Here is a 21,497-nt window from a genome sequence, read left to right on the forward strand (position 1 = left end):
TATATATAAACCACAATTTCTTTATCCATTCGTTAGTTGAGGGACATTTAGCCTCTTTCCATAATTTGGTTATTATTGAAAGTGCTGCTATAAACATTGGGGTACATGTGCCCCTAGGCATTAGCACTCCTGTATCTCTTGGGTAAATTCCTAGCAGTGCTATTGCTGGGTCATAGGGTAGATATATTTTTAATTTTTTGAGGAACCTCCACACTATTTTCAAGAGCGGCCGCACCAGTTTGCATTTCCACCAACAATGCAAGAGAGTTCCCGCTTCTCCACATCTTTGCCAGCATCTATTGTCTCCTGAGTTGTTCATTTTAGCCACTGTGACCGGTGTGAGGTGGTATCTCAGTGTGGTTTTGATTTGTATTTCCCTGATGAGGAGTGACGTTGAGCATCTTTTCATGTGTCAGATTTATTTTTTTAAAACGTAATCTCTACACCCAAGGTGGGGCTTGAACTCACAACCCCGAGATCAAGAGTTGTACATTCCACTGACTGAGCCAGCCAGGCCCCCTACTAAAATCCTTTTTTTTTTTTTTAATAAAGTCTATTGAGGTTTAGCATATGCAATAAAATCCATCATGTTTGAGGGCACATTTTCACAAGTTCTGACAAACTTATACACTCATATAACCACTATATAGAACGTTTCCATCATGTCCCCCTCCCCCATGTCCTGGTGACATATCCCAGTCAATCTTTACTTAGCCTTGGACAACAGATTTGCTTTTTCTAGAATTTCAGATGAATACCATACAGTGCATATTCTTTTGTGTCTGGCTTCTTTCGGTCAGCCAAATGTTTCTGAGATTTATCCACTTTGTAATATACCAATAGTTCATTCTTTCTTATTGCCATTATGTGGGTATACCACAATTTGTTTATTCATTTACCTGTTAATGAACATTTGGGCTGTTTCCGGTTTTTGACTGTTCCAAATAAAGTGTCTGTGAACACCTGTGTCCAATATGTGGACATATGTTTTAATTTCTCTTGGGTAAATGCCTAGAGGTGGGATTGCTGGGTTATTCAGTAAGTGTGTGATTAACTTTATCGGAAGCTGCAAGTTGGTTCCCAAAGTGTTTTCAAGTTTTCTGTTTCCACCAGCAATGAATGAGAGTTCCAGTTACTTCACATTCTTTCCAGTGCTTGGTATGGCCCACCTTTGGAATTTTAGCCATTTGGGTGGATGTGTAATGCTATCTCATGGTTTACAATTTCTAGATTACAAATGATGATAAGCATCTTTTCATTTGCTTATTGGCCATTCCATTGGCCATCTTCTTTTTGCCCATTTTGAATTCGAGTGTTTGACTTCTTTATATTGAGTTGCAGAGTTCTCTATATACACTGTAGATTTGTGGAACTCTATATTTGCATACTCTTTCCTCTCCAAAAGTTTATGCTGCAAATTCTAGCTGCCTTGGTCACTCTGTACTTCTGTTTTGTCCCCCTCAGCTCCATGATATCAGCAGACTTTCTTTGGATTCCATTTCTCTACATAGCAGTCCAGACATTGCCCCAGGGGAAGAAAGCCTGAGTAATGATAAATAGGTCTCACATTATTTGTTTCCCTTTTCAAGAAATTACAGTCCTGAACCACCTGTTGTCCAATGTCTGAAAATGATTTCCCTCATTTTCTTTAGTTTTTTGGTTGTTTATGGTGGGAGACTTATTTTGGACCTTGCTATTTCCTCATGCCTGGAATATTTTCTTTTCCATCCTTAATGCTTGTAAGACAACAATGTTCTTAGTGTAATTGGAAGTGGACTTTATCCCTCCCGAAAGGAAGATGCTAGGTGGGAGGTATGGGAGAAACTTCCATTCTCCTGACTTTTTGTTTCCTTGTGGAATAAGAAGTGAGTTATCCGACTGGCAAGTCTGAGAGAAGGAACAGGGCATTTCTGGGTATTTTTCTTCTTCCTCTCTTCTGAGGTCTCCCTGCCTTCAGAGAGCATGCGTTTTGATTGCTTTTGACTCCATAGTGAGGTATTTGACTGCTGTCTCTCTCTCAATAGGCTTCATACTTTGGAGCAGAAAAGATAGTTTTTTTTTAAATTTTAAAGTATTTATTTATTTTGAGAGAGAGAGAGAGAGAGAGAGAGAGAGAGAGCCAGAGAGCAGGGGAGGAGCAGAGAGAGAATCCCAAGCAGGCTCTGCACTGTCAGCATGGAGCCCCACATGGGGATCAAATTCACAAACCATAAGATCATGACCTGAGCCAAAATCAAGAGTAGGACACCCAGCCGACTGAGCCACTCAGGCACCCCAAGACAGGTGTTTTGATAGTTTGTTTCGTTCAACCCCAAGTTCAGGATTTCTGAGTAATATCTTCTTATTTTATTTTTATTTTTTAAATGTTTATTCATTTTTGAGAGAGAGAGAGAGAGAGAGAGAGAGAGAGAGAGAGAGAGAGAGAGAAGTAGTGGGGAAGGGGCAGAGAGTGAGGGAAACACAGAATCTGAAGCAGACTCCAGGCTCTGAGCTGTCAGCACAGAGCCCGACGTGGGGCTCAAACTCACCAACTATGAGATCATGACCTGAGCCGAAGGGAGATATTTAACCCACTGAGGTACACAGGCACCACCCTGAGTAATGTCTTCTTTAATTCTGTTGTCATCCTATCTTCATGGATGTATAAAAATCAGAAGATACTGTTTTTTATTTTTTCAGTTGTTTCTATTTATAGAAACGTATTGGCAAGAAGCCATGAAGACTATAATATCAGTTGTTGGGACTTCTGCTTTCAGCCAAAAAGTAACAGAGCCTGGATTTACTCTCCTGCCTTAAACTAATAAAAAGCCTGTAAAATTATTTACAACTGTTTTAGACATAAGACAACAGGAAGCACAGGACAGTTATCCCTTGAGAGGAGGGAAACAAACAAAATGAACCTTATGACTTTGTTCAGTGGTGAACATTTCAAGGCTATAGAACAGTGGGGATAGGGACGAAAGTAGGTGTTCTCTCAGAGTTGAAGAAATAGATTTAGGAGTTTGGATAGCTTGTAGGAAACCATGCAAGCCAGAAGATAATGGAGAAATATTTTTAAAGAACTGAAAGAAAAAAACTTGTCAACCTAAAATTCAATACCTAGGAAAAATATCCTTCACGTCCAAAGGCAGAATCATGGCTTTTTCAGGCATACAAAAGTTGAAGGAATTTAGCAGTGGCAGACCTCCACTCTAAGAAATGTTAAACGAAATTAAATAGTAATTAAAAACCACCCTGAAAGGAAAATTCCAGGCACATGTGAATTCATGGACTAATTTTGCGAAACATTTTAAGGGAGGAAGTAATACCAAGTTCTACACTTATACAAAGTTGAAGAGTAGAAAGTACTCCATAACTCATTCTATGAGGCAGTATTACCTTGTGTCTTTGCTCAGGCTGCTATAACAAAATACCATAAACTTATTTATGGTATTTATTTTTGTGTGGCTTATTAACAGCAGAAATCTATTTCTCATGGTTCTATAGGCTAGAAGTCTGAGATCATGGTGCCAGCATGGTTCGGCTCTGGTGAGAATCTTTCCCAGGTTGTAGATAGCTAACTTCTCATTGTGTCCTCACATGGCAGAAAGAGAGAGCTAGCTCTCTGGCCTCTTTTTATAAGGGCACTAATCACATTCATGAGGATGCCACTCTCATGAACTAATTATCTTTCAAAGGCCCACCTCTAAATACTATCATATTGGGGATCAGATTTCAACGAATGAGTTTTGGAGGGATACAAATATTCAATCATAACACTTTGATCTTAAAACTAGGCAAAAAAAGGGGTGCCTGGGTGGCTCAGTTGGTTAAGTGTCCAACTTCAGCTCAGGTCATGATCTCGCAGTTTGTGAGTTTGAGCCCTGTGTGGGGCTCTGTGCTAACAGCTCAGAAGCCTGCTTTAGATTCTGTGTCTCCTCCTCTCTCTGCCCCTCCCATGCTCATGCTCTGTCTCTCTCTGTATTTCAATAATAAATGAATGTTAAAATTTTTTTTAAAAAAATTAGGCAAAAACAGGGATGCCTGGATGGCTCAGTTGGTTAGGTGTCTGACTCTTGATTTCGGCTCAGATCATGATCTCATGGTTCAGTTCCTGACTTTGAGCCCTGAGTCGAGCTCTGAGCTTAGCGTTGAGCCTGCTTGGGATTCTCTGTCTCTGTCTGTCTCTCTCTGTCCCTTCCCCACTCTCACTCTCTCAAAAATAAACAAACGTTAAAAAAATTGTTTAGGGGCGCCTGGGTGGCGCAGTCGGTTAAGCGTCCGACTTCAGCCAGGTCATGATCTCGCGGTCCGTGAGTTCGAGCCCCGCGTCAGGCTCTGGGCTGATGGCTCAGAGCCTGGAGCCTGTTTCCGATTCTGTGTCTCCCTCTCTCTCTGCCCCTCCCCCGTTCATGCTCTGTCTCTCTCTGTCCCCCCAAAAAATAAATAAACGTTGGGAAAAAAAAATTAAAAAAAAAAAAAGAAAAAAAATTGTTTAAAAAAATAGGCAAAAACATTACAGTAAAACAAAACTAGAGACCAGTATCCCTTATGAACATAAATGCAAAATTCTTTATAATTTTATTAAATTTAATCCAAAAATATATAAAAAGGATAACACATCTTGACAAAGTGAGGTTTATCCCAGGAATGCAAAATTGATTTAACTTTATTTATTTAATTTATTTTTTTTTGTTTGAAGCTTTAATTTAAATTCCGGTTAGTTAACATATAGTGTAATGTTAGTTTCAGAAGTAGAATTTAGTGGCTCATATAACACCCAGAGCTCATCACAAGTGTCCTCCTTAATCCCTATCACCTATTTAACCCATCCTCCCACCCCCTCCCCTCCAGCAACCCTCAGTTTGTTCTTTATAGTTAAGAGTCTGTTTTATAGTTTCCCTCTCTCTTTTTCTCCCCCTATGTTCATCTGTTTTCTTTCTCTTTCTTTCCTTTTCTTTCTTTCTTTCTTTCTTTCTTTCTTTCTTTCTTTCTTTCAGAGAGAGAGCGAGAGAGAGAGCACAAGCATGTGTGAGTGAGTGGGGAAGGGGCAGAGGGAGGGGTAGAGGGAGAAAAAAAGAATCTCAAGCAGGCTCCTTGATGCAGGGCTCAACCTTACAACTGTGAGATCATGACCTGAACTGAAATCAAGAGTTTGATGCTTTGTGTCTTAAATTCCATATATGAGTGAAATCATATCGTATTTGTCTTTCTCTGACTGACTTATTTTGCTTAGCATAATATACTTTAGCTTCATCCACATTGTTGCAAATGGGAAGATTTCATTCTTTTTTATGGCTGAATAATATCACACACACACACACACACACACACACACACACACACACACACACACTTTGAATCAGTTTTTTTGTACCCTTTGGGTAAATATGTAGTAGTGTGATTGCTGGATAGTAGGATCTAACTGTAAATAATCAATTAATGTAATTCATCATGTAAATAGACTAAAAAAACCTGTATGATCATTTCGATAGATGCAGAAAGAGCATTTGACAAAATTCAACATCCACAACATCTCAGCAAACTAGGAATAAAAGAGAACTTCTTCAAAATGATAAGCGACACTTGTGGGAAAACTATAGCTAACATCATAATTGTGAAAGACTAAATGTTTTCCTTCTAAGTTCAGGAAAAAAACAAGAATATTCACTCCCACCACTTTTGTTCAACATTGTATTGGAATGTAATAATGTAAGTAAGATAAATGAAAGATTTCCAGAAAGGAAAGAAGATGGAAATCTGCCTTTATTTGCAGACAATATGATTGTTTTTACCGAAAATCCTAAGGAATTTACGAAAGGAGCTACTGGGACTAATGTGTTCTTAACAAATTTTCAGGATGCAAAGTCAGTATACAAAAATCAAGTGTATATCCATATGGTAGAATGGACAATTGAAATAAAAGTATTAATAATTGCATAAAATGCTTAGGGATAAATTTGATAAAATATGTGCGAGGCCTAGACACTGAAAATTACAAAACATTGCTGAAAGAAGTTAAAGATCTAAATAAATGGAGAACTATATCATGGATTGGAACATTTAATATCGTTAAGATAGCGGGATGCCTGGGTGGCTCAGTTGGTTGAGCGTCTGACTTCGGCTCAGGTCATGATCTCATGGTCTGTGAGTTTGAGCCCCGCGTCGGGCTCTGTGCTGACAGCTCAGAGCCTGGAGCCTGCTTCGGATTCTGTGTCTCCCTCTCTCACTGCCCCTCCCCCACTCATGCTCTGTCTCTCTCTCTGTCAAAAATAAATAAACATTAAAAAAAATATATTAAGATAGCAATTATTTCCAGGGTGCCTGGGTAGCTCAATCAGTTGAGAGTCTGACTCTTGATTTTGGCTCAGGTCATGATCTCAATGTTTGTGAGATCAAGCCTTGCATTGGGCTCTGTGCTGACAGCGTGGAGCCTGCTTGGGATCCTCTCTCTCCCTCTCTCTCTGCTCCTTCCTCGCTTTTGCGATCTCTCTCTCCCTCTCTCTCAAAATAAATAAATACACATGAAAAAAGATGTCAATTATTTCCAATATGATCTCTGGATTTTATGTAATACAAACCAAAATTGCAGCAGCTTTTTGGGGCAGAAATTTACAAGTTGATTTTAAAATTTATATGGAAATGCAAAGGCTCTAGACTAGCCAAGGCAACTTTGAAAGAGCGAAACAGAGTTAAAGGATCTACACTATCTGTGTTCAAGACTAATTATAAAGTCACAATAATCAAGACAGTGTGGTACTCATGTAAAGACAAATAAATAGATCAGTGGTATGGAATAGAAAGTCCAGAAATAGAGCCACACACAGGGCCATTTGATCTCTGACCAAGATGTCTAGACAATTAATTGATGAAAAAAAATCTTTGAACAAATGCTGCTGGAACAGTTGGATATCCATATGCAAAAGGCAATGCATCACAGCCCTCTTTCCTCACATTATTTACAAAGATGCCTCAAAATGGAACATAGGCATAAATGTAAGAGTAAAAACTATAACATTTATATGAGAAAACTTAAGAGGAAATTTTAGTGTCCTTCAGTTTGGCAAATATTTTAAAAATAAGGCACAAAAAAGCATAAACTATAAAAGAAAAAAACCAGTAAATTGGCCTTCATCAAAAATTTAAAATTTTTGCCATTCAAAAGTCACTGTTATAAAAATGAAAAAGCAAGCTATAAACTTGGAGAAAATGTTTGCAAAACACATAACTGGCAAAGGATTTGTTTCTAGAATATATTAAAAAAATCTTTCAACTCCATCATAAGAAATCAAACAATTAAATTAAAAACATGCAACATTTTTGAAGATACTTTACCAAAGAAGAGATCTAAATGGAAATAAGTACCTGAAAAGTTGTTTAACACCATTAGTCATTAGGGAAGTGCAAATTAAAAGTATAATAATGTACTACCACACATTCACTACTGTGGCTAAAATTTAAAGTATAGATCATACCAAGTTTTGGCAAGATGTGGAGCCACTGCAACTCTTATATACTGCTGGTAGGAATGTGAAATGTTACAACCACTTCGGAAAATTGGTTATTCTTAGGACTGCCTGGGTCATGATTCCAGGGATGTGGGATCAAATCCTGCATTGGGCTCCATGCTGAGTGTGGATGGCTCAGTTGGTTAAACGTCCGACTTCAGCCCAGGTCATGATCTCATGGTTTGTGGGCTCGAGCCCTGTGTCGGACTGTGTGCTGACAGCTCAGAGTCTGGAGCCTGCTTTGGATTCTGTGTCTCCCTTTCTCTCTGCCCCTCCCCCACTCATTCTCTCCCCGCACCCCTCTCAAAAATAAATAAACATTAAAAAAAAGATTCTCCTTCTCTCTTCCTCTACCCCTCTCCACTGCTTGCGTGCTCTCTCTCTCTAAAATTAAAAAAAAAAAAGTTAAACAACTGCCTTATATACTACCTACCATTCTGTTCTTTGATATTTGTTCAAGAGAAATGGAAGCCTATGTCCACACAAAGAAAGGGCATGAGGAAACTTTCTAAAAAAAGTTTATTTATTTTGGGAGAGAGAGAGCATAAGCAGGCGAAGGGCAGAGAGAGAGAGAGAGAGAGAGAGAGAGAGAGAGAGAGAGAGGATCCCAAGCAGATTAGCTCCACGCTGTCAGCTCAGACCCCAAATGCAGGAGTTCAACTCACGAATAGTGAGATCATGACCTGAGCTGAAATCAAGAGTCAGACACGTAACAGACTGAGCCACCCAGGTGCCCCACGAGTACACTTTTGGTAGTGATGGATATGTTTATTATCTTGATTGTGTTGATAGTTTCATGGGTGTATGCCTCTGTTAAAACTCATCAAAATGTACACCATAAATATGAGCAACTAATTGTCTATTATATTTCAATAAAGTTGTAAAAAATATATTAATTAAGATGTCTTTTTTTTTTTTTTTAAAGTAGCCTCCACACCCAGCATGGAGCCCAACCTGGGACTTGAACTAACCACCCTGAGATCAAGATCTGAGCTGAGGGGCACCTGGGTGGCTCAGTTGGTTGAGCGTCGACTTCGGCTCGGGTCATGATCTCACAGCTGGTGAGCTTGAGCCCTGTTCCCAGCTCTGTGCTGACAGCTCAGAACCTGAAGCCTGCTTCAGATTCTGTGTCTGCCTCTCTCTCTGCCCCTCCCCTGCTCATTCTCTCTCAAAAATAAATAAAAACATTAAAAAAAATTTTAATATCTGAGCTGAAATCAAGAGTTAAACACTTAACTGACTGAACCACCCAGGGGCCAGTTGATATCTTTTTTTATTTTATTAAAAAATTTTTTTTCCAGTTGCTATCTTTAACTGTAGATCACAGAAAAATCAATTCACAATGGCTTAAAGAGGAAGGAGGATTTACATTTAAATTCCTACACTTAATTAGAGTAGAGGTAGGTGACTTCAAGATTGGTTAAGTCAGTGGCTCAATGACATCATCAAACCTCAGGTTAGTTTCATCTTTCCACAACGTCACTCTCAATTGTTGCCTTAATCCTTGCTCTGGTTTCCCTGCTGGGTCACAAGATGGCTGCCACAGTTCCGAACATCCCATCCAGACCCAACATTGTCTATCATCTAAATCTAAACCCTGACCTTGGGGCGCCTGGGTGGCTCAGTCGGTTAAGCATCTGACTTCGGCTCAGGTCATGATCTCGCAGTCTGTGAGTTTGAGCCCCGCGTCCGGCTCTGTGCTGACAGCTCAGAGCCTGGAGCCTGCTTCAGATTCTGTGTCTCCCTCTCTCTCTGACCCTCCCCCATTCATGCTGTCTCTCCCTGTCTCAAAAATAAATAAATATTAAAAAAAAAAAATCTAAACCCTGACCAATTGAGGCACTAACAGACTGTTTGGTTTCTTCTATGTGTGTGGCTCAGATGGAACTTGGCTCCTGGGTATAGGCTTCTCTTGGGGAAAGAGTTTAGAAGAAGCAGGAAGAGAGCTCACTAGAGCTGGTCAGGGAAACTGAGCCTCAATTTTGTCTAGCTTATGACTCCAGCTTTTTGCAATAGAGTCAGCTACAGTTCTGTGACTACAACGTGAGCTTGACTACATCTCAGAGAACATCATTAGATGGTTTTCTTGAAAGAGGAGGAACAATGGGGCAATGGGGTCCATCCAGTGCTTTTCTTTTGCTTCCTATCCCTGGGACAAAAATCTTTCCCATAATTTTAAATTCATATAAAAGTGAGTTGGGAGTTTAACAGAGAGCAGTCTAGGAGTTCCAAACTTAGTAGCTACAAGGACCGTATGGTATTATAAATGTGTGATTCTGACCAGGTATAGGACAATAGGGAGTGGTGAGGCCTATGGTGATCTAGACAGTAAAACCCTATCTCCACCAAAAAGTCACTCATGAGAAAACAAAACCTCTATGGGCCAGTTTGACACCCTGGAGGCGTCTGAGAATAAGGGATGTGCATTAGTTTCCAACTGCTCTTGCAACAAGTCACAGACTTGGTGGATTAGAGCAGCACAAATCAATTTTCTTATAGTTCTAGAAATCATAAATCTAAAATCAATGTATTGGCAAGGCTTTGTTTCTTCTGGAGGCTTCAGAGGAGAAGCCATGTCCTTGTCTTTATCAGCTTGTCTTTCTTGGCTTGTTGTTCCTTCTTGTACCACTCCAAACTTTGGTTTCTGTTGTCAGATCTCCTATTACCTACTCTGGTCTCCTGCCTCCCTCTCCTATGATCACGTTAGGCCAACCCAGATAATCCAGGATAATCTCCCCATCTCAAAATCCTTAGCTTTTTAAAAAAGTTTAAGCCCAAATTGGTTAACATATAGGGTACTAATGATTTCAGGAATAGAATGTAGTGATTCATCGCTTACAGTGCTCATCCCAACAAGTGCCCTCTTTAATGCCCATCACCCATTTAGCCCATCCCCCCACACAACACCCCGCCAGCAACCTCAGTTTGTTCTCTGTATTTAAGAGTCTCTTATGGTTTGTCCCCTTCTCGGTTTTTATCTTCTTTTTGCTTCCCTTCCCCTCTGTCCATCCGTTTTGTTTCTTAAATTCCACATATGGGTAAAATCGTATATTTGTCTTTCTCTGACTGACTTATTTCGCTTAGCATAATACCCTCCAGTTCCGTCCATGTAGTTGCAAAGGGCAAGATTTCATTCTTTGTCATGGCTGAGTAATATTCCATTGTATCTATACACCACATCTTCTTTATCCATTCATCAGTCGATGGGCCTTTGGGCTCTTCCCGTACTTTGGCTATTGTTGATAGTGTTGCTATAAACATTGGAGCACATGTGCCCCTTTGAATCAGTATTTTTGTATCCTTTGGATAAATACCTAGTAGTGCAATCCTGGGTCATAGGGTAGTTCTATTCTTAATTTTTGGAGGAACCTCCATACCGTGTTCCAGAGTGGGTGCCCCAGTTTGCATTCCCACCAGCAGTGCAAAAGCATTCCTCTTTCTCCACGTCCTCACCAACATCTGTTGTTAATGTTAGCCATTCTCACAGGCGTGAGGTGGTATCTCATTGTGGTTTTGCTTTGTATTTCCCTGTCAAGATCCTCAGCTTCATGGCACCTGCAAAGTCCCTTTTACCATGTAAGGTAACATATTCGCGGGTTTCAGGTATTAGAATGTGGACACCTTTGGAGGTCCATTATTCAGCTTTCCACATGATATGAAAGGTGAACTGATTGGGCCTCTATTCTCTGAGGGGTCATGAAAACTCTTGGGAAAGGAAAGAAGTGAAGAGGCTTGGTGTGGGCCGACGCCTGGGTTGTAGAGGTGGGTCCTGGGGTACAAGCGTGGAGCCCAAGGAAGGTGGCTTCTGGTGAGCCGTCTACCAGGGCCATGCAGTTGAGAAACCTCCTGAGTGTACCCTCCCGGCCAGGGAGTGCTCAGAGCTGCAGATGGAGAAACTGAGGGTGGCCACAAAGGTCCTACAAATGCTGGCCGATGATAGGACCTTATGGTCAAAACTGGGGACAACATCTGAGACCACTGAAGGGAGGCGTGACAGTATAAAAACTCAGGCTCAGGGCCACTGTGAGAGGATGGGATGTGAGCCAGTGTTCTACAGATGACTCCTTGAGGAGACAGGCCAGAAGTCACCTGCTGGTGACTTAAAAATGGAAGGAAGGTAAGGTTCCGTCTGGCCAAAGGTATGGGGTGAGCGCAGGAAGTTCCTGGCCAGCAGCTGGGGAAATGGATTCCGTGCAGCTGGTGTGTGCCGTCCCAGGGCTTTGTGGCTTCTTCAGGGCAGCTCTGGGTTACCTCCCCTCTCCAGGTTGCTCTGACTCAGCTAGAGCCCTGTGTCTTACCTGGAAGACAATGTGTACAACTCCAGAGGTGTGGACTTTCCCCGAGGGATGGGGAGGGGCTGAGTCAGCTGCAGGGGAATGAGTGATGGGCAATGAACCAGGGGGACAAACATGACTGAGAAGGCACATTTGCAAGAGGGGATGGCTGGTGCCCTGACCCTTGCCACCTGGGGCGCTAATAGGGCTGTCTTTCCCACCACCCGGGACTTCCTTGAAATGAGCTCCCTTGCCGACACAGGGGATCGGATAGCCTCCTCTTTTCCTGACTGTGACCCCTAAACTGCCTTCCATCCCTCCTTTTGCATGGTTCTGACCAGGATTCTTTTTCCACTCCCCCTTATCCTTCTCTCTCCTTTCAGTCCAGGAGGGAGGGGAAGAAGCCAAGTCCTGGGGGTGCAAGAGGCCAAAGTCTCAGTGCCTCATAGCCCTGGGCAGTGGAGGGGGTCAGGCGCATGCGTTCCAGAGGTGGATTGTCTGTGTTCTAATCCTGACTCCACAATTTACTAGCTGTGTGAATTTGGGCAAGTGACTTAACCACTCTGTGCCCATTTCTCAAATGGGGGATAAAAACAGTACTTATCTCTAGAAAGTTACTGGGAAGATTAAACGAGTCAGTATATGCAAAGTGCTTAGGGCAGTGCCTGGCGTCAAAGTGGCAGTTGGTGCTGGCTCTCTCTGGCTCGGTTCTACCCTCCCCCTTCCCTCCTCCCTTGTCTCCCCTTCCTGCCTGCAGGAGGCAGACCAGCGAAGAAAATCCGCAAAGAGTGGTGGGAAGGCTTAGGGTGGCTAGTGGACGGAACCTCCAGCTGCAAGGCAGGAAGTGACAAGCTGGTTTTGAGTTTGGACCCTGCTGGGATCTGGAGGATCAAGGGCCAGCGTCTGTGGTCCTTTTTCTCCCTCTTTGCTGCAGGAGATTCCCATTTGCTCTCACGGAGGGGGAGGAGCCTGAAACAAAGCCTCTGATTGGCTGCTTCCATTCGGTCCCTTGTCAATTTCCAAACTGGGAGGGAGGGGAAGGGGAGGAGCATAAGATATTAAAAACTCATAGGAGTATTTGAATAGGGTAGAGAAGGAGGGAGGGAAGAGGGTGGAAAGTAGGGGCAGGGGAGGGTTTATGAAATACTGGAGGTTGAGGGCAGGGATTGGACGGTATAAACTTTTGGGCCACTGGCTGATGTGGAGTGACTATGACATTTGAGACGACAGAGACCAAAGGAGATGCACACGGACCTTTTAATGACGTGGTCTTGGTGGAGTCTATTCACGGAGGGAGACCCCTGGGAGGTGCTTTCCTGAACCACAGCCTGGACACTTGGGCTGCCATTTCCCCTCCTCCAGTGGGTGGCTCAGGACCCGTGGGGCCCTCACTTCCTTTTAGGCTCTGTGAGGTCCCTTCTCAGTGCTCAGAGTCCATTCTCTCGTGCGGAAGCCTGGAGCGGGACCATTTGCTTCTGCTGATCTTGCTGCTGCCGTCTTGGCTTTCCTCTCCTCCTGGGGGGGGGGGGGGCAGGAGAGTGGTGTCCTGGGTATGCAGCCTCCAGGCCAGGGCCAGGAGCCGGGGGCTTCCGGGGAGTTCTCTACTCAGCTGTGCCCGGCTACCATCTCTCTGCCCCAAACATCTACTGCTTCCAGGAGCCGGAAGCCCCAGGAGTCTAGGGTGTGTGACCTGGGGTAAGTCCCTGCTCCCACCTGCTTTCCACGTCCTGCACCGTGTCTGGCAGTGGCTGGCCCAGGGTCTCTGGCAGGAGGGCAGTGACAGCACTGGCAGCCACAGGGACCGCACCGTAGATGAAGAGAGGCATGGAGGGGTAGATTTCAGCAGTCATGCCCACCAGTGGGCTCACGATGCTGCCCACTCGGGCCATAGTGCTGCCCATTCCCAAGCCTGTCTGCCTGTGGGGCCCAAGGTGGGGTGGTGTCAGTCATTGTTCTGGCACGAATGCTGAGGTGCGGGGGTCAGGGCAGCTCAGGCTGAGGCCTCCTGGTCCCTCGTCTCTTCCCCCATTTGACTGACAAACCAATTTGCCGTTTGTCTTGGAGATCTTTTTAAAAAATAATTATTTCTTTATTAATAATTTTATTTATTTCTTTATTGGACCCCACTTGGGGCCTGAACTCACAACCCCGAGATCAAGAGTCGCATGTCCTACTGACTGAGCCAGCCAGGCATCCCTGTTTTGGACATTAAAAAAACAACAACAGACAACCATAAAAACCAAAAACACGTGGGGAAAGGCTCTGGCCAAAGAATCAGGAGACTGAATTTCCCCTCGGCCCTTAACCTGCTGTGTGACCTTAGGAAGAGTCCCTTTTCATCTCTGGGCCTCAGTTTCCTGAGCTGTCAAATCAGACAGTTCAGTTAGGCCGGTGGTGCTCAGATCACTGGGGCGGGGTGGGGGGGGGGTGGATTTTGAGTTATAGTTGCTCTGAGCAAACAGTCCTGTTGGATTAGAATCCCCAGGGGAGAGGACCTGGAGACTGCACGCTGAGACTATGTTCAGAACCTTCTCTATGAAAGCAGAGGTTAAAAACATTGACTCAGGAGACAAAGTGCTTGAGTTCAAATCCAAGCTTCCACACTTACAAGCTGTGTGACCTTGGGCAAATCACCTAACCTTTCTGTGGCTCACTTTTCTCACTCATCAAATGGGAATAGCCATAGCACCTACCTTATAGGCTTGCTCTGCGGACGAAATGAGTTGATATTTGTCAAAAAGGTTAAGACGGTGCCTGGCACATAGTGAGTGCTTTCTACTGTTGCTCGTTCCCCTGAAGTCCCATGCAGGCACAGGACGGTGACCATGACCCTGCTGGTTCCGAGTAGCCTAGGGCAGCCTGGCCTTTCTTTGACCTCTTGCGAATTTTGCATCCCGTTCTTAAAACAGACACGTGTTTCTTGTTTCTTAATGCAAAAATGCCCAGCCCCGCTCCCCAATTGTGGCACTCCGAAAGCAGTGCTCCGTGTATCCGTACGGCTACCAAGCGCCACCCTTATTAAATGTGGCCCTTGTGATAAGAAAGAACTCTCCTGTTTGGTCTTTGGTTTCAGATGGACCACTTGGTTTATAGATGAGATTAAGAATTGGTGGCAGCTTCTAACTTGTGCCTTGGAGATCAAGGTGGAGCTTCACTCGATTGCCCCGTGAGATGTGACTTCTTGGCTGTCTGCTCTGCCCTGCTCCTTTGGAGAGCTTTTCCTTGGATCGGGTAAGGGCTTAGTGGGCAGGGACACCTGCGTTAGCCATGGAGCGTGTACCGAGTGGCTGATACATGCCCTGCCTGGATGAGTGCTGTGACGGGCCTTGGGCCATGGCATTCCGGATGGTGCTCTGGGGTCTGACCTATGCGCGAGGGAAAGTCTTGTCCCAAGACCCCTCCCACTCACCGGATCACCGTGGGGTACAGCTCCCCAGTGTATAGGAAGATGCAGTTGAAGGCGGTAGCCAGGCAGCCTTTCCCCAGAACGGCAAGGGAGGTTCGGACCATAGACTGATCTGGCGAGAAAGGAGGGAGTCAGTGGGAGCTCGGGAGTAGGGGCTGAGAATCTGGGGATAGGGCTAAAGATGAAGGGCCAAGGTACTCTTGGGTGCTCACCCTGGGGTATCACCCCATTGACCAGGATGCAGATGCCTGCCAGCAGCAGGGAGGCCATCTGGGCAGGCCGGCGGCCCAGAGAGTTGATGACAAGGAAGCCCACGAGCTTGGCAGGCAGGTCCACAGCACCAAAAATCACCTGGATTAGGTAGATGCTGACCCCAAAGCCCTGCAGGTCCATAACCAGCCCATAGTAGGCAAAACTAGTTGCAAACCTAGTGGGGAGGGGGGGAGGGGTGTGGAGTTTGTCAGGAAGGCATAAAAGAGGGGGTGCTCATTCAAAATGGGGGCGAGCCACACTGGGTGCCCTGCTTAAGAAGCTGGAATCTGCCTTGGCTAATATTTCGTCAGACATTTAGTATGTATTTCGTGGAAGTGGGGGGTAGTTCTCCAATACCCCAGCTTTCTCCATCTTCTGCTAACTAGAGTCCCCGGTGTATTAGGGGGTTTTGGCTTAGTCGTCATGTTAAGATTTACTTAGTTTTAGTCTTTATCTTATCTGTTGCTACTGGCCCAAGGGCAGGTGGACTTTCAAGCCGTATCTTTCAGGGTCAAGGTGTCGGGGGGAGGTCAGAGCTTTGCAGACCTGTGCATGGTTCTGGGATGGTTCTGGGATGGGTGCTTCTTAAGAAGTCAAGAGCCCACGAAATGAAGCTTGGGTGATTGGATAGGACCTGCAACCGGGAGTAAATCCCAAATTGGAACCCAGAGAATTCGTCGATGGAAATGTGGAGCGTGCTTCTAACTATCATGGGATTGCTGTTGGCGGCATCAGGAAGGTAGCACATCAGAGGAGTAATGGGGAACGTTGCAACGGGAAAGGAACATTTTTGGCTGGGATCGGCCTTGGCCAGAGTGTTACTTTTGGAGACGAGTTTTGGGCATCTTATTGCCCACGTTTGTGTCTCTGGCAGGCGCTGCTGGGCCAGGAAAGTCTCCAAATGTTTTGTAAGCCAGACGGGTCTTTGCCCTTGTGGTATAATTCTATGGACTCTGGGGGTGACCACTCCTGATGAGGTGTTTCCATACTGGAACAGAGTTGGTAAAAGGGGAAGACGGAGAGATGGATGGCCAGTGTGGGGACCAGGGGTGAACTGAGGCTGGAGGTCATCTCGTTCTTTAAGACTGTCCCTGGTGGAGGCTTGCCGCCCCTCATGGCAGGTGTGCTGACTTTTCCTCCCTTTTGCCTGGCTTCTTCCACTCATTACATCCACTCTCTCTCCCCAGCCAGCCTTTCGTCTCTCAGGCTGTCTCTCTATCTCTTTGCCACTAGGTCTGTCTGGGCCTACCACAGCATGGAGAGGCAGAGGAAGAGGTGGCGAAGGGTGGGGCAGCGCAGCAACTCCAGGGCGGATGCCTGGCCTTTGCCCATGGTCAGCTCCTTCTGCAGACTGGCCCGGAGCACCTGCCAGGATGGGCAGGGCTCAGGGCCTGGACTCCTCCAGAAGCTCCTCCCAGCCTAACCCCTTACTCAGGAAAGCCCTCTGGGACCTGAGTTCAGGGTTTGAGGGTGGAATCCTGGTAGGGTGTCACAGGAGGTCTTGTGGGGGGGGGGGGTCTTACCTCCATACTTAGCTTGGTCCCCTCTTCCCGCTTCCCATTGATCCAGGCCACTCTCTGCAGGGTCTTCAAGGTGAGGTCTAGCCTCCCAGAGGAGGAGTGCCAGCGGGCAGACTCGATGAAGAACCTGGGAGCCGGGGTGAGGCTAGGGGTCAAGGTGGCTTCAGTTCTAGTCTGCTGGGCTGGGGGCAGGGGGTGGGCTTCCCAGGGGCCTGCAGTGGGATTTCTTTTAAGGCTGGGAACCCAGAGGTTTGGCCAGATCCCTTCCGCTAAGACCACAAAGCAGTGTCCAGCTCGGTGATGACTCATTCCCCGACTCAGGAGCTCAGCTTTTGGGCGCCGAGTAAAGAGAGCAGTGCAGGCAGGCTGGAGAGCCGGGGGAAGCCGAAGAACCAGATACCCAGGGCAGGTCCTTCCTTGCACAGCCTCAGAGGCACTGGTCTAGGTGTGACCTTCTCTGATTCTGTGGGGTAGCGCGTGTGAGATCTGGGGGATGCCTTGTCCCTTGCAGCCCTCTGGGCTCCTTTGCAGCCCTGCCCACCCTGGGCCCCACACACCAGGAGTAGATGAAGAAGGCGAAGAAAGGCACGGAGATCAGCAGCTGCAGGTGGCGCCAGTGGGGCACAGCATAAGCCACACCGGCCAGGAGGAACTGGCCCAGGCTGTAGACGTAGCCTATCAGGGTGCCCACACAAGCCCGCGTGTGGATGGGCAACCACTCCAAACCTGGAAAGAGGGTTAGAACAGAGTGGTGCATCTGGCTGGGCTGCGGGTGGATGGAGACCCCCCGGGGGCGGGACAGGCGGAGACCCCTCTCTCCACCCAAACTTTCATCTGTCCCAAGGCTCAGTGGAAGACACATCTAATGAGGGTGGGCTCCCTGATGGGGGGCGTGGGGGACTTTCGGCGGACGTAGGAATGGGGAGATGGGTTTAGAATCCCTAGGAATTGTTCCCTCCACCCCGCTGCTGGGGTTTGCTGCCCCCCGACCTACTGTCCTGGCGAGGGCCCCTTTTCCCTTCAGAGCGTCTCTGACCATTCAGTGCTCTCTCAACAGCAGCCTCTCCTCTGGCTTTCCCCAGCCTGGGCCGATTCAGCGGCCAGAGCAGCTCGGAGGAGACAGCGGCTTTTCTCCATCTGGGAGGGTCAAGGGGGGAGTCGGACCACCTCTCTGCTGGGGTCTGAGGAGGCCCAGCCTTGTTCCTTGTGGGCTCCTGATTCGGCTGCTGGGCCAATGACTTGGAAACAGACTGGATTTGGGGGCTGAATTTTCTAGGTGTCCTGCCCTGGCCCCACCCGGGTTAATTCCTGTAGTCCAGAGGACCTCCAATCCATAGATTCCCTTCTGGGCTCGAGGGATGCCCTTGGGCAAATCCTTTCCCTTCTCTCCAGTCTCAGGTTCTTTATCTGAGAACCAGGGGAAAGGGAGTGACCTAACGGAGGGAGCACATTGATGGTTCATGGACAGACCACGCTCAGTCCATTAAATGGGTTTGGTCTACACGATGCTGGCTTGACCTGTGTTAAAAATATTGGAATTAATTTCCAACATTAAAAAATGGGGCTATTTTTGCGTTAATAAAGAGGAGGGAGTGAGATCTGACAGCCCTGAACCTTCTGGCTAGAGCAGCTGAGTGGCCCTGGCCCCTCCAGATGGGGATGCGACTCTCCTTTGGGTACAGTCCTCACCGTTCCCTAATCCCTCTTGTACCCAGTCTGCTTCAGTCATTCATGGGAACCTCCTGGCCCTAAAAAAATGGAGTTTGCGATTGTGTCTGAATGAGAGGTCAGGAGTTCGAGAAGAAGGCTCTTATGTTGGCCACCCAAAAGAGGGCAGGGAGGATTCAGGAGTGGGAACGGCAGGACCGGGGTGGGGGGAGCCGGGAGAGGAAGCTGGAAAGTGGCTGCTGGGTTGGGTGGTCAGAGGTGAGTGAGTGGGGACCCGCCCTGCCCTCCCAGCATCCCTCACTCAGTGTCATGCAGTTGAGGGCGATGCTAGCCAGCGACATGCCCGAGAGGAGCCGGAAGGCACAGTAGACAGAGAAGTTGGGAGCGAAGGCTGCACAGGTGCCTGACACGGCTGTCTGCAGGTAGTTCAAGATCAGCACCTTCCGGCGGCCCAGCCTGTGGGGGGAAGGAGGGGAGAACAGCAGTAGGGGTCCTGAGGATTGATGGTTCCAGGCTGGGTAGGGAGAGGAGCGTTTGCCTTGGTCTTTTGAGGACCTGTGCGGTATCACGAGGCTGGCCCCGAAGGTCCTCAAACCAGCCCCTGGGTGGTAAGGCCGACTTCCCACTTGGTTCCCGTGAACCCAGCCGAGGCCCGGGGCCCAGCCCGGCCCCTTGGCTCTACCCAGGACTGACCTGTCTGCCAGGTACCCAAACACCATGGCTCCAAGAAGCACCCCTACCATGTACAAGGACTGGGCCAGCTGGCGTAAGGCCCTGTTAGAGCACACGAGGTCCCACTGTGGGGAGAGGGGGCAAGGGTCAGGCAGAGATGAGCCTGGGCTGCAAGGCTCCCCTTCCCGTCCCTTGGGCTGGCCCTCTGAGACCTGCGTCAGCCCCTTCCCTGACACTCCCCGTCCCCGTTTGCTTCCCCAGTCCCGGTAGCTGAGAGACTTCCCTGGACTCTGATATCCCCCTTTTCTACAAAGGCCCCCATCTTGAACCTCTTTCTTTATCTTCCCATCTTGGTCTCTGGAAAATCTGAGACAGGTGTGTGCGTGTGTGTGCGTGTGTGTGCGTGTGCGCGGAAGCATCTGTCTGTCTGTCTCAGTGGGGAAGGCAAGTCTGGTCGTCACACAGAGCAGGGGGGTCCCGGGTTTCCTCACCTCAGTCACGATGGTGGAGGGGAAGGTGCTGTTGTCATAGATCCAGCCGTTGGTGCAGGGCTCTGTGGCCCCCGTGCTGTTGGCGTCTGTGCTGTTGGGAAAGGGTGGTCCCCGCCGGGGGACGGTGAAGCGGAGGCAGGACTCGGGCTGCCCCTGTCTGTCCCGGGGCAGCCAGGCCTCCAGCCCCCCGTCCTGGCTGAAGTTGGCCTCGGCGGGCGGGCGGCAGTGGTGGGTGGGGATGGCCGCGGTGAAGTTCTGCAGCGTGTTGTGGGAGGCCATCAGGAGCAGGGGGAGGACCACCAGAGTGACCTGGATCTGCTGGAAGCGGCCGACACCCCCCACCTGCTGCAGGAGGTCGTTGAAGGCCATGGGGCCAGGCCCAGCTGAACGGCTGGGGGCTGAGGACTTCCGCCTAGCACCTCTGTCTGTGCGTCTGTGTGCCTGCTGTCCTTAGCTGGAGGAGAGAAGCTGCTGCCGCTTCTGTGGCTGACTTGTTCCTAGAGCCGAATCTGAGCTGGCTCTGTGGGGGGACAGGAACCCGGCTGGCGGCCCCTCCTTCCTTCTCTCTCTCCCTGTGTTCTGTCCCTCCCTTTCCCTCGAGCCTCCCCTCACTTGGGGGTGGGGTGCTTTGCTCTCAGGGTCTGCAGAAGCCCTGACCCCTACATGGACAGGATTTAATCCTTGGCCTGGAGGGAATGAGTTAACGTGTGACTTGGTATCAGAAGGATTAACCCCCTGAGTATCCTTATGTCAGTGGAAATTCTCCAAGTGGGTATAAAGGGCAGGAGAGTGGACCGGGGCGGGAGTGGTGAGAGGGGATGGACTGGGAGGGCCTGTCTAGGCACCTGGGGGGTGGCAGGGGCCAGGTGGGACCTTACTGTCTTCCTTTTAGGGAGAAGACTGGGCTCTGGGAAGTGTGGTGGCCTCTTGAGGGGACTTTTTTCCTTTTTAGTGGACACGATCCAAGCAGTCTGTCTTGGGGAAGAGTTGCCAGAGAAAATACAGGACTCCCAGTTTCAGATCAACACATGCGTCTTATTTTAGTGTAAGTATATCCCTAGTATTACATGGGACATACTTATAAAAATCATTCATTGATCTGAAATTCAGATTTAACTGGGCATCCTGTATTCGTTAATTTTTTAAAAGTTTATTTATTTATTTTGTGTGTGAGAGAGAAAGAGAGAGCGAGCAGGGGAGGGGCAGAGAAACAAGGAGAGGGAGAATCCCAAGCAAGTCCCGCATTATCAGCTCGGAGCCCTACACCAGGCTTGAACTCACGAGCCATATGAGATCATGACCCGAGCCGAAATCAAGAGTCAGATGCTTAACCGACTGAGCCACCTGGGTGCCCCTGGGCGTCCTGTTTCTTATATGCTAAAACTGGCAACTCCAGTCTTTGGTCTCCTGGGGACAGCTCATATCTTATGGGACCACGGCTTTGTTCAGCTGGAAGAGACTATAGAGGTCAGAGGCTATTTTTGAAGAAGGGGGACCAAAGACCAACATCATGCATGATGTAGATCGATTCTTCTAGTGTCTCAGCTTTTACCTTCTGGCTTATCCCGATTCAAAATTTTCCCTTTGTCTTGTTCTCTCTGTCCATAGTTTTTATTTTTATTTTTTCAGTGAACATGAACTTATTTTTTTTTTTTTAATTTTTTTCAACGTTTATTTATTTTTGGGACAGAGAGAAACAGAGCATGAACGGGCGAGGGGCAGAGAGA

The 21,497-nt window shown here is 47.3% G+C and overlaps 1 protein-coding gene across 2 annotated transcripts; it reads right to left on the reverse strand.

The window, feature by feature from the left end:
- Positions 1-12,999: 12,999 nt before the first annotated feature.
- Positions 13,000-20,363, reverse strand: SLC22A6 (solute carrier family 22 member 6). 2 transcript variants are annotated; one of them, XM_030333472.1, is made up of 10 exons: positions 19,771-20,363; positions 19,301-19,404; positions 18,909-19,063; positions 17,497-17,665; positions 16,943-17,066; positions 16,669-16,784; positions 15,380-15,594; positions 15,171-15,279; positions 13,475-13,546; positions 13,000-13,276 (listed from the first exon to the last, which is right to left on the reverse strand). In XM_030333472.1, exons 1-10 carry the CDS (start codon positions 20,137-20,139, stop codon positions 13,189-13,191), a joined length of 1,521 nt encoding a protein of 506 aa, XP_030189332.1. In that variant the 5' UTR covers positions 20,140-20,363; the 3' UTR covers positions 13,000-13,188. The 2 variants fall into 2 exon arrangements, with proteins under 2 accessions (XP_030189332.1, XP_030189331.1); XM_030333471.1 differs by having other exon boundaries at positions 13,475-13,678.
- Positions 20,364-21,497: the final 1,134 nt, after the last annotated feature.

This window comes from Lynx canadensis, chromosome D1 (assembly GCF_007474595.2).
Source record: "Lynx canadensis isolate LIC74 chromosome D1, mLynCan4.pri.v2, whole genome shotgun sequence".
Classification (NCBI taxonomy): Eukaryota; Metazoa; Chordata; class Mammalia; order Carnivora; family Felidae; genus Lynx; species Lynx canadensis.

Bases quoted from the DNA above. Each gene is read 5' to 3' on its own strand.
- SLC22A6 (XM_030333471.1), bottom strand. From the start codon at position 20,139: ATGGCCTTCAACGACCTCCTGCAGCAGGTGGGGGGTGTCGGCCGCTTC. The intron at 13,679-15,170 runs GTGAGTGGGAGG...TGGGCCCCACAG, and splicing joins CTGTACCCCACGGTGATCCG to GCAGACAGGCTTGGGAATGG. The intron at 13,277-13,474 runs GTGGGAGCAGGG...CCCCCCCCCCAG, and splicing joins GTGCAGGACGTGGAAAGCAG to GAGGAGAGGAAAGCCAAGAC.